General features: G+C 40.9%; 1 protein-coding gene across 1 annotated transcript in view; it reads left to right on the forward strand.

The window, feature by feature from the left end:
* LOC310747408 (von Willebrand factor D and EGF domain-containing protein-like) overlaps positions 1-12,704 on the forward strand; it is a 211,575-nt gene that overhangs the window by 61,025 nt on the left and 137,846 nt on the right. Inside the window, exons 7-11 of the mRNA XM_083581771.1 lie at positions 1,741-1,876; positions 5,295-5,512; positions 6,902-6,975; positions 9,113-9,389; positions 11,918-12,132. Of these exons, the coding sequence (XP_083437897.1) occupies positions 1,741-1,876; positions 5,295-5,512; positions 6,902-6,975; positions 9,113-9,389; positions 11,918-12,132 (920 nt within the window). The remainder of the gene's footprint in view (positions 1-1,740; positions 1,877-5,294; positions 5,513-6,901; positions 6,976-9,112; positions 9,390-11,917; positions 12,133-12,704) is intronic.

Genomic DNA, 12,704 nt, shown 5'->3' on the forward strand with positions numbered 1-12,704 from the left:
TTCTCCAAAGCTTTAGATCCAGGTCTTTCCCAGCTCTGCTATCTCTGAGGGTCTTTAAATAGGGAAGTTTGATAGTGACTCTTCTGCATTCAAAACTACATGCTATACCACGGAGCTGTGACTTCTCAAGACATTGCCCACATGTCACCAACATAGCACCTGTGGCCACACCTGCACCTACAGAGGTCTTCCCTGGTGCAAACAGGATCCCATCCCACAGAGCTGGCTCTCCCATGAGGTGAGGAGGAAACACCTGCCTCAGGCAGTGGAAGTGCAAGAAGCCCACGCTGGAAGAGTGGCAGACGAAAGTAATAGACTATATGGGACTGGCTGAGATGACTGGCAGAATCCGCGACCAAGGGAAAGAGACGGTGGAAGAAGATTGGAAGAAATTTAAAGTTTATCTTAAGAACTGTTGTAAAATTAATGAGTGCTAAAATGTCATGGGTAATGTAAAACAGAATTGCAGTGACAAATAACTGGGTGAGAAATAGGTTTAAAGAAAGTGACTTATAAGTAATTGAAATTAGGGGTTCTGGAAAAGTTTAAAAGAGGGATGCAGAAAAGAGAGGTATGGGGAAGTCGCTGAAACAAGGCTTAAGAAAAAGAGGTTATGAAATTATACGTGTTTATATGTTTGTTTGTTTATGTGTTGTTAATTGTATTGTGTCTTAATATATGTTGGAAAATCAATAAAAATTTATTTTTTTTTAAAAAAAAGGAAGTGCAAGAGGCTGTGCTCTGCCTGCCCCACCGCTTCTGCTGCCTGAAGGAAGGCATTCTGGCATGTGCCATTGGCGCTTGTCCTCCCTGTCCCCGGGTGGAGAAGACGAGCAGCTACGTTTTGAGGTGCACCCCGGCTCCTACCAAGTTTGGCAAAAGCCAGGGCATTTCTGTGTGACACATTGCTGATTGAGTCCCACTCCCCAGATTGGAAAAGCCAAGCAGCAACATTTTCAGGAAGTGCCCCGGCTGCTGACAAGTTTAGCAAAAGTTGGGGGCGCAGTGGTGGCAAAAGTTGGGGGCGCAGCGGCAGCAAGGGCAAGTTTTGAATATCTTTCCTTCAGAGAAAACTTGGAAACAGCCCAACAAGACAATGACAATAATCCACCAACAGCATACAAATCAATATGGCTCACCTGATCCAAAACACCCACCCACCCCCACTCACACATGAAAACAAAGACCACCACAGCCAACCACAAATGAACAACCACAGCCTAGGCCAACCCCAACCTCTCTCACCACCAAAGGAACACAAGTGAACAGCAGAGAACCTGCACAAGCAACGCTGACACCAAACCCTACATCTATTAAGTAAAATAGAAACATCGCCCTCCGACCCCACTCTACCATCTCCCCCCCTTTCCCCCTTTTCTTCCTAATGTCTCAACAAATGAAACTGATTTGTAAAAATGTTACATGGAAAAAATACGAGAGAGAGAGACATTGCACATACTTTTGTAAATCAAGAAAGTCTTTAATAAAAACAAAAAACGAAAACAAAAACTTGGAAACTACTCTTCATTCTCCCTCTCCAAATTAGCCTTAAAAATGTTTTTAAAAATCTATATATTGCCTGCTTTTTCAGGGAAAATGTTCCTCCTTCTTGAAAGGGAAACTTCTGATGCAATAACTGAAAATTCACTTGTGCCTTCAATCAGAGGCCATTTGCCATCAAAACAGGCCAAGGCTTAATATGAGTGCAGTGTAAGACTGATCATCTGTCTCTATTTCCAGTTTGTGCCAGAATCCATACAAATTGCAGAAGATAGTGAAGAGCATATTTTGACAATCCTAAGTACCATCCCTATTACCTGTCTGGGCCAGGATGACATCTGTAAAATTACTTTGCAGCTGACTACCGGGGATTCTGGTAAGAGTCTTATGTCAGTGAGCATTTGATCAAGCGCTTTTGCTGACTTTCCCTGAAATCTCTGTAATGAATCTAAGAGCATAGCATAGGTAGGAGAACTGCCATCATTTACTGCTAGAGGGCTTCATAAGACAAACAAAGTGATTGGCTATAAAACCAGAGAGATGGGGGGAAAGTACTTAAAGCTTGTGGTCAGTGCATTAAACTATTTGGCTTAATGTTTTAGGCTAATTTGACTAATAACGGTATTACTTATAGTCACGTACAAAAAGGTGTGTACACACGTGTGTATGTGTGTGTGTGTTTACTGCAATAAATTCACTAGCGAGATCAATCACTTCCTCTCAACCCTAGTTTCTTATTTGTAAGATTTGAACATATTTGTATGGAAGAAAATGATATGATAATGATGATGATGATGATGATGATGATGATGATGATGATGATTGCACATTGGAACCAGGATTCTAAATATCTGGCCCTGTTAAGTTGCTGGCCACTGGGGTAATTTCTTTGAAAGCCTGGTGATGGCTTAAAAATATCATTGCTTTGAGAAGTTGTGCCACTGTAGCAGATGTCATCTCCTGTGTACTCATAACTAACTAGTGCAATAAATATTAGGATCAGGTTGCACTGTTACTTAGATGGTTAAAAAATAATGGGTGGTTCTTCTTATCAGGAACTACTTCTCCTTATCATTGAAAGCTCTTAGGCTGCAATTCTAAACACATTAACAACTGAACACAGTAGAAAGACGTCAACATCCAAAGGAGTGCACTGTTGTAAATCTGTTCTACAGTTTACTACTGATGCTTCAGAAGAAACATCTGATGCAGGCTGAAATTATAAATGAAGCAACACGCAGTGCACACAATCCAGAAAAGCCCCCAATAAATAGGGACACACCCATACACACACCCCTATTTGTGCAATAGACTCCTGCTTGTGCAAACTTCCCCTTCCCCTCCTCCCCCTGCATCCCCCATGTACTTCTAAAATGGGGGATATACAGAGGGGAGGGAAGAAAGGGGAAGCCCCACTGCCTTTGCTAGTGCAACACTGGATCTTGCCCGTAACATTTCAACCGACAGCGAGGGTCAAACTACAGTGTCCAGCAGCCGTGCCAGGTGTATGGGGCAAAAGGGGCCTAAACCACCCTAATATTGAGGGGGCTACCATCCCCCACTGTCCCTGAGTGAGCGCCAGTGTGGCAAGTGGGAGGCTGGGAGGCCGATTTTCGCCCTCCGTGCTGCCCTCTGCAATCGTCAGAGCATCCCGGTAGACACCCCCGCGTCCAAGCAGGTGTGGCCCGACGGGGGGCGGGGCATCACACATGTGATGTCACACACACACGACAGTCCCACCAACTCGGTGTGCCTGGTGCCCAGAATTCTTTGAGGAAAAGAATGTGCTTCAAATGTATAGATGTGCACATAATAGATGACTATGAGCTGTGATGATTCTCTATCCTAAGGCTTGCAGTGTAATGGTATATTTTATCCTACGAACCTCCCTGAGACTGCAGGTATAGGGTGGTATACAAAACAAACAAACACACAAACAAACAAATTAATAAAATGCCTACCTGAGAGTAAGTTCCATCAAATTTAATAGGACTTAGTTCTTAGTATACACATATATGTAGGGTTGTGATTATTTCGGTGGTGTTGAAGAAGATTGTTTCAGTGACAGAAAATATGACACATTTTATATTTGTATGCATTTACAGCTAAACATTTCATGCGTATTGATATATTTGTGTTATTTAACTGATCCTTGATCTAAAGGCCATTTCACATTTTACCTTATCTGACACAGAGATTGTCAGTATTGTGTTTAATGTATGAAGAGTGACACAAATGTCATTTTTTTGCATGAGGTACTGCTGCTGGGAAGCTGATATAAGAGTCCTTATGCAGAAAGACATTTTCTCAATCCATCACCTGTGACAAGGCTCCCCCTGCCAAAGTGAAGATGACTTGTGCCAGAAAGCAATATGTGAAGAAACCTATAGAATAGGTTTTTAAATACTTTTTTTAAAAAAAAAAATCAGCTCATGTTTGAGGCTGCTGGATGTAAAATATATAACACGGATTTAAATTGATTAAATGACATATTTGAAATTGAAAGACCTACATTGGCTCCTAGTATGTTTCCGAGCACAATTCAAAGTGTTGGTGCTGACCTTTGAAGCCCTAAATGGCCTTGGTCCAGTATACCTGAAGGAGCGTGTCCACCCCCATCGTTCTGTCCAGACACTGAGGTCCAGCTCCGAGGGCCTTCTGGCGGTTCCCTCACTGCAAGAAGCCAACTTACAGGGAACCAGGCAGAGGGCCTTCTCGGTAGTGGCACCTGCCCTGTGGAACGCTCTCCCACCAGATGTCAAAGAGAAAAACAACAACCAGACTTTTAGAAGACATCTGAAGGCAGCCCTGTTTAGGGAAGCTTTTAATGTTTAACAGACCACTGCATTTTAATATTTTGTTGGAAGCCGCCCAGAGTGGCGGGGGAAACCCAGCCAGATGGGCAGGGTATAAATAAATTATTATTATTATTATTATTATTATTATTATTATTATTATTATTATTATTATTATTTCACATCTAGCAAAGCTAAAATATCAGCACTGAAAAGCATAGTGAATATTGGTCATTCACAAATGCAGAAAGAGATCTCCAAATTCAAGCAATCTCATGATGAATTCTGTAAAAGAGGAGATTTCTGTTTTGATTTGTTTTCTGCTGTGACGCATATTCTGGTGAGCTCCAACCACAGGCAAACTCATCAAGTTCTTTAAGTTTTTAGAAAGAAAATGAAGACTATTTTATTCCCCAGGGAATTGAGCTGTTTGTGAGGGATGTTGGCTTCTGATATCACTGTCACTATTTTGATCTGGTCTTCTGCTGTTGTTAACATTGCAATCATATACATGCCTACCCAAGATGGGGCTTACTCCCAGGTAAGCAAGTACAAGATTGCAGCCAAAGTATTGCTGTTTTCATGTACTGAATGCGTGTATTCGATCCTTCTCTCTCTCTTCTCCTCTCTTTCTCTATAGCTATAGAGATATATATAATATTTTTATATAGCCTTTTTATGCTAGTACTTACCAGTATGGAGTACTGAAACCCTTTTCTTTTCTTTTCTTTTCTTTTCTTGGAGGGAGAGAGGGAGGGAGGGAGGGAGGGAGAGAGAGAGGTGGCTTATGAGATTTAAAATAGAGAGAGAGAAGTGTGTATTTTTCGTGCTGTCATTTTTTGCATATAATGGTTCTGTTTGAGTTCATGTCTGGCTGTTGTAATAGCAACAATTATTCTGATCACAGATGGAAAACCATCCATCTTCCTTTGATTAAAAAGAAAACCTAGCTATTAACTTCTCAACAGAGTTATGAATGCCAATATACTTGCATTTTAGATGATCTGGGAAGGAGGTCCCCAGACATCGCTCTCTCAACATGCCAGGTGGCTCTGGAACACATGCCCTGCGAGGAAGGTAGCTGTGCAAGAGCTTCGGTAACTGTAAGGGCTGTGAATGACTTTGTTGAGGATGGAAACCTCACCAGCTATATCAGAGTGGAGCCTGTCCAAACGAGCGAGCCACTTTGGCGGGATTATACACCAGTGGATGTCAAAGTAGGTTTAAACAAACAATGAATTTGATAAGAGCATTCTAACCAAGGCATTGCTTTCCTATTTATTTTTGTATTTGTAATTCATTTTTCTGTCCCAGAGAAAATCCCCATCTACTTTATGTGTACCCTTGTATCATGTTCTCCCCTCCAACCACCCCAAGTAATTTCACATTTGATAATCTGAATAAGGCCAGAAAACTGCAGCTAATCAGTGAATGTAACTTTTTTATATTTTTATTTTCAAATACAGTACATGTTTGTCCCATTGTGTCCCATTTGGAGCTATAAAGTTATAAACACACTGCACCTAAAAATGTGTGTGAAGCAATCTTAAGTCTGCTTGAATGCAGACAAAGGCAATGATCGTAAACACATGTATTTGAAAGTAAGCCTCATTGCCTGATAGGATTTACATATGACTACCGTGTTTTTCGCTCCATAAGACGCACCTGACCATAAGACGCACCTAGTTTTTAGAGGGGGAATGAAAGGGGAAAAAAATTCTTTAAAGGGAGTGCTGAGCAGAGCCTGTATGCATCCTAGGCTCTAGTCAGCGCTCCCCTTCAGAGCTTCCCGCCTGCATTTGCTCCATAAGACGCACACACATTTCCCCTTACTTTTTAGGAGGAAAAAGGTGCGTCTTATGGAGTGAAAAATACGGTAAATGCTTATGATCAGCAAGAAAGCTAAGATCGCACAACCATAATTGAAAGGAATCAATGGAATTACTGGGGTAAATCCTAATAAGTGTCTTGAGATTCTGTGTCAATATTTAACTCTGTGGTATCACTTTGTAGACATTGACACTGAATCTCAAATTTGTTGTTCTAATAAAAATATTTGTTTCATCTGCTAACAAGGTTCTGATATATAGTTGATTTGATTATGTTAAAAGCTTACAACAATGAAGCCAAGATCCGGGTCTAGTGAAAAATCTTCACTAAGTCATTTAAGAACTCTCAGATTAATGCAGAAACTAATGACTTATTAGTAAGCACATGCAGAAATGACATGGATCAGAAATAGATTGATTCATTGATCCCTACTTTGCTTTTCAGGATTCTAGATTTCACACACTTCCAGTTAAAAACTTTTTTATTATAAACTTTTTTTGGATGGGCAGGGAGAGACATGTTTTTTTGCTGATGTTTACCTAGAAGAAATAAATTATATAGCCTTTATATACTTGCTGGGTGCATATAAAATAAGTAATGATAATAAGTAAAACACAGGAAATACTGATCCTGTAACACACTTTAAAAGTCACATTTTGTTTCATTCACCCATAAAAGTCAAATGCAGCCCATAATGTTTTATGAGTAAAAAAATAAAATAAAAAATGGAGCTCTGCCTCAGAGACTGTATGCATTACACATCTCATTTTAACTAGGTCACAGTTCAAGACCTCCCCACAGAGAACTGCTACTCTTTGACTGATCCACACATCATCACATTTGATGGATGGTGAGTATTCTTTCATGAAGCTATTTGGCTTCACAATAATGATATGCTTTAGTATTCTGTTCAGCTATCTAGGATGCTATTTTATGAGTTTACAGTAAATGCTGTAGTGCAGAATCCAAGGGACGTTAAACACTCACATGAATAAAGTGCCTTCCAAGTTTCTAGCATTTGCTGTCACACCCAGAAAGACTCGTGAGACCAGAAAATAGGATGATAGTTATAGCTATTAAACTATAACAACAAACCAATTAACCAGATTAACTAAATTCCAATAGCTTCTGCAAATGAGGATTTAATTAAGGCTGTGTGTACGCTATACCTTTAAATCACATTTGATGCATATTTTCCTCCTCAAAGAGCTATAGGTGGTGCGATTTCATAAGAGCTGCTGGGAATTCCAACTCTGTGCAGGGTTAACTACAGTGCCCAGAATTCTTTGCTGAAAAGATTGTTCTTCAGATGTACTTTTAAAGGTATAGTGTGCACACTCCTGGACATATAAACTGGTTTTGTGTGCCCCCTCCACAAGAGGTCCGGAGGGTGGGAACATGAGAATTGGCCTTTTCTGTGGTGGCTTCCTATTTGTGGATGCTCTCCCCTGGGAGACTTGCCTGGCACCTTCAATACATATATTTAGGTGCCAGGCAAAACTTTTCTCTATAACCAGGTATTTGGCCTTTAACTATCTGTGGCCTTTTGGAAGTAGGTAAGGTAAAGGTAAAGGGATCCCTGACGATTAAGTCCAGTTGCGGACAACTCTGGGGTTGTGGCGCTCATCTCGCTTTACTGGCCGAGGGAGCCGACGTTTGTCTGCAGACAGCTTCCGGGTCATGTGGCCAGCATGACTAAGCCGCTTCTGGCGAACCAGAGCAGTGCATGGAAAGGCCGTTTGCCTTCCCATCAGAGTGGTACCTATTTATCTACTTGCACCTCTTGAGTCATCTTTTAAGAAGGGATGAGGGTGGCAAATGCACCTTCATTGAAGTGTGGGAATGACATTATAGAAGCAGGACATTTTTTTTTAATATATTCAAAGCAAAGTAATAAAATTTTATGAGAATTAAGCCTAATGTAAGTATGAACGATGGCTAGAATTTTATTCAATACATTTTGCTTGGTTCATAGCAAGTTTTGACCCTTTGTCTCATTCCATCCCACATGATGGCTGTTCATAGGATTATGCCATAACACTGAAATCTAGGAAACTGTGATCCTTAGCATGTTTGCTCCAAAATGTTCCATTAATTTCAATGAAATTTCCAAGTGATTGTTATTAGGTTAGACTGCCACAGGAATAAGAGCCTTCTGTGTCAGTTGCTTTTGAAAAGCATCTTGTTCAGCCATATGGAAAAAGCCAATCTTCTGTGAGCATTTTGCATGGAATCAACACTCATGTAACCACCTCAGCTTATGTCATCCATAGCTAAATGCAGTGTGTTGCAGCCACCATGCTGGCATGTGTTCCAGAGCAAGAACATCATCAGCTTCTCAGTGAACCGTAGTAGACTTGAGCTCATGCAACAGTGAAGAGTAAAACTGACAAATTGTTCCAGACGTGGCCATTTGCCAGCTGAGAATCCAGTTAGGAGTAAAACTTATGTTTACAGCCAAGATGTTCTAAAGGGGGGGAAATATGACTTCATTTTAATGTGATTCTGGCAGAGCCCTAATTTTTCATTTGAAATGTTCACCTAGTCATAGTCAACCTTGTCGAAGTGGGTGATTAGTCACAGAAGATATTATTTGAGCGCTGGTTTTGCTTTGAAGAACATCATGCTGTAAAGCATCCAGTTACAACTAAAACATATTTATTAAGGCCCGGAGGCAGAGATATTTTCCTATTTACTTTTATCAAATGTTTATCCTCCTTATCCATGCCTGTTGCCATGGCAGCGGCTCTCAGGCAGCTATGAGCTCCTCACATGAATTCTTATGCACTCCCAGCTAATAACTCTGGTGGTATTAGTTTGCTTATGTTGATGAAAAAGTGTTTCTTCACCAAGAGTTTATTTTCTTTTCCCTCTGAGGCCAGCCACCAAACTGGTCTAATTAGGGAGCCTTGTTGGCTAGAGTAAAAATGAGCAGCTAACAAACTGTGAGTAAATCCTTCCTTTATGTTGTTCTCTTGATTGCTTAGGCATTATGACAGCTACATGACTGGAACTTTTGTGCTGTACAGAAGCCTGAACCGAGTGTTTGAGGTGCATGTGCGTCAGTGGCATTGCAGCAACCGCCATCTTGCCTTTGCTTGTAACTGTGGTGTTGCCGCATGGGAAGATAATGATATCGTCATCTTTGATATGTGCAATGGGCAGTTTCTGGAAACCAAACCTCAACTGGCAGTTAAAAGCATCAAAGTCTCGTCACAACCAAATGTCAGAATCATGGAGTCCTATGGAGGGAGAAAAATTACTGTACGTATCTCAAATTTATTTGGGTTTTGGTTTTGATAATTACCAACGAGAGAGATTACTTTTGTAACAAAGCAGTGCGAAAGATCGAATATCCCTTGCTAAATTGAATGGCCAACCACTGGTGTGTATTAGGCTGTCCTAGCTGAGGTAAATTCCACTCAGTGTAAGGCTAAGAAGTGTCTTCCAATGGACAGAATACTGCCCATAAAACATCATAGCAGGAGTTCAAGCCCTGACTTAGCCACAAGCTCAATGGTGGCACTGAGCAAGTCACATTCTGTCTCATTACAAGTGGCTTGCCTTTTTTTACAGAGCGGTCACTATGGTCTTTGATAAAGCATTTCTTTATCACTATGGTCTTTGATAAAGGATTTCTCTAACTTAGCTGATTTACTGATTACAGTAGGGTTTGTGTCCAGCCAAGCTAATGGAAAGAGTGACTAGATCCAAGTGAAGGGATTGGTGCCTGACCAATTATAGGTGAGCACAAGTAAGTTTTAAATCCATGTCAGACTAGGAAGAATCATTGATCCACGGCATTGCTGATGTGGAAGCCAACATCCTGCTATTCCCCCCGCATTCATTCATTCGTTCATTCATTCATTATAAGACTATTTATACAGCACTAATTCAAAAGAAAAAATATATATAGTGGTGATGTACAACCAAAACCAAGTAAAACCTTTAATATATTATAGAATCATAAAATACAGAACCAAATGACCAACAGTAAATAGGATTAATTATCTAAGAACACTTAACAAAACAAAAAACTCTCACTGGGGACTGCTACCTGGTTCATAAATAACGCAGGTCACATAACACTGATCCTGAACACTGACCAAGGTGCTAGTGTTGACCTACAAAGCCCTAAATAGGTTGGGGGTATGAGTATATAGAGGAACACTTCTCTCTATATCAGCTTGCCTATGCTGATGGGGGCGGGGCTTGTCTCAACATCCCAACAACAGGAGAAATATCCTGGGCAGTGATTAGTGATACAAGAGAGATAATTTTTAAGCCTAGGTTTCAGATGGGTTCCTTGCCAGTGCACATATAGAAATGGCTTAATTTTAGAAGGAGGAGGGTGCCACAAGACAACACTATCATAGGCATTGCCTCACAGTCTAAATGGCGTATCGTTGACATACTATTGCACTGAAGAAACTTTGGCTCCTAAGATGAAGAGGGCACTACCTTGAATCCCGGAAGAAAGGCAGGCTATAAAATGAAATACAAACCTAGAGAAACATGTGATAATATGGCTGTGTACACACCATACATTTAAAGCACATTATTTCCCTAGAGAAAATTATGGGTATGGCAGTTTGCAATGGGTGCTGCGAATTGTCGCTCTGCAGTTCCTGGGATTCTTTGGGGTAATAATGTGCTTTAAGTGTGTGGTGTGTGCGCATCTTACAACTGTGAGGAATTTCCATCAGGCTTAAGTCCTCACATGATCAAAACTAACTCACTGTTTTCAGAATAAAAAGCTGGCCCATTTCCCACCTTGATCTGAATATGATTTTCCCCACTTTCAAAGGAACAACCTAAGCCATTTCTATAATGAGACAACTGTTCTGTTCAGTTTAAAATACAATCATTTCCTGTGTGAATTGGTCTTACAAGGAATATTCTAAAAGTATTGGCCATATATATATATAGTACCTCGATTTAAGAACAGAATATATATGGTACCTCGATTTAAGAACAGCCCTGTTTAAGAACTATTCGGTTTACGAACTCCGCAAAACCAGAAGTAGTATCCTGGTTTGCGAACTTTACCTCGGTCTAAGAAAAGAATCCAAACGGTGGAAGGGCACTGGTGGCGGGAGGCCTCATTAGGGAAAGTGCACCTCGTTTCAAGAACGGTTTTGGTTTAAGAACGGACTTCCAGAATGGATTAAGTTCATAAACTGGGGTACCACTGTACTTCTCCCTCTATCAGCATCAAGAAAAAGAGATCCTAATGGTAAATACAATTTTGAACAATCATGTTCAGTATAAACAAGAGAGCAAGCATATGAAGGTCTACTCAGATGTAAGTACCCTGAGTTCAGTGGAGCTTACTTCCACGTAAGTGTGCACAGGATTGTAACCTGAAAGTGGCATGCAGGTTACCTGGGAGTAAGACTTCTTGAACTCAATGGAGCTTTCTTCTGAGATATATTGCACTGTGGATTACTGATGCCAATAGCAGGTCTCAACTTATTTTTTATTGTGCGTATGACATGTTATTGTGTGTGCATGTCTCTGCTTTGATGCTTAATTTATGGGGTGGTAGGGGCAGAGGCAGCCTGCCCCCAGCTTTTTATATGGATCCTCTTAGCTGCTGCTTAAAGGTTACATCGGGAAAGATTTAGCCAAAAATGTGGGAGGGGGACTCAGTTTGCATGTCTTGTAGCTTTCATTAAGGCTTCTCCCAAAATTCAAGCACTGGCAGGTGCGCGCACACACACACACGCACACACACACACGCACACACTTGCTGATGGAGTTCATATTCACCAGATTTGCTCCTTCTCCAGATCTCATTCCCTTCAGGAGCATTTGTTCGAGCTGATGTGAGCGACTGGGGAATGAGTTTGACAGTAAGGGCACCAAGCATTGATTTTAATAGCACCAGAGGTTTATGTGGCATCTTTGACAGAAACAGTCAGAATGACTTCCATGGGCCTGATGGGAGCCCTTTACTTTCTCGCCAGAATAACACATCTGAGGAGGACTTCATAAAAGCTTGGAGGTAAGGAAAGGAGATTTTCAATGGTAAGGGATGCGCCGAAAAATGAATCGCCATTATAAGAGTGTTCTATACAAGCTGTTCAAAAAGTGTTCGTTTAATGATCCGGCACAGAGCTGCAGTGACAAAAGAAAATGCACTGGCCTTCAAGACCCCTCAAATAATACACATTTTCAGCTACTGTTAGAGAGAAGTTTCATATTCACAAATGACGTCACATTGCCAACTGCCCTGAGATCCTTCTGAGCTGTTACAAAGGACAGTTCCCAGCCATCCAGGAAAATGTAAAATAGGGACAGAAGGCAGAAATCGAAGGCTTTGATATTTCCTCTGTTCTTTAATTTCTGAACGCTGATGCCAAGTACATGGCTGTGGAATTCAAAGACAGATTTTGACAAGATGTGGCAAAGTGCGTAGCATGAAATGTTAATATTTAAGAAGCCTATTCTGTTAAATAAATAGGACGTATAAAAACCATCTGATATGGCTGTTCAAATGCCAGCTGGAGGACTGAGTATAGGTACCTTCCATTTCAGAGAACTTCCAAAAGTGGAATCCAAACACCTCCATTCTTC

The sequence above is a fragment of the Podarcis filfolensis genome, assembly GCF_964270895.1.
Source record: "Podarcis filfolensis genome assembly, chromosome: 1".
In the NCBI taxonomy this organism is placed as follows: domain Eukaryota; kingdom Metazoa; phylum Chordata; class Lepidosauria; order Squamata; family Lacertidae; genus Podarcis; species Podarcis filfolensis.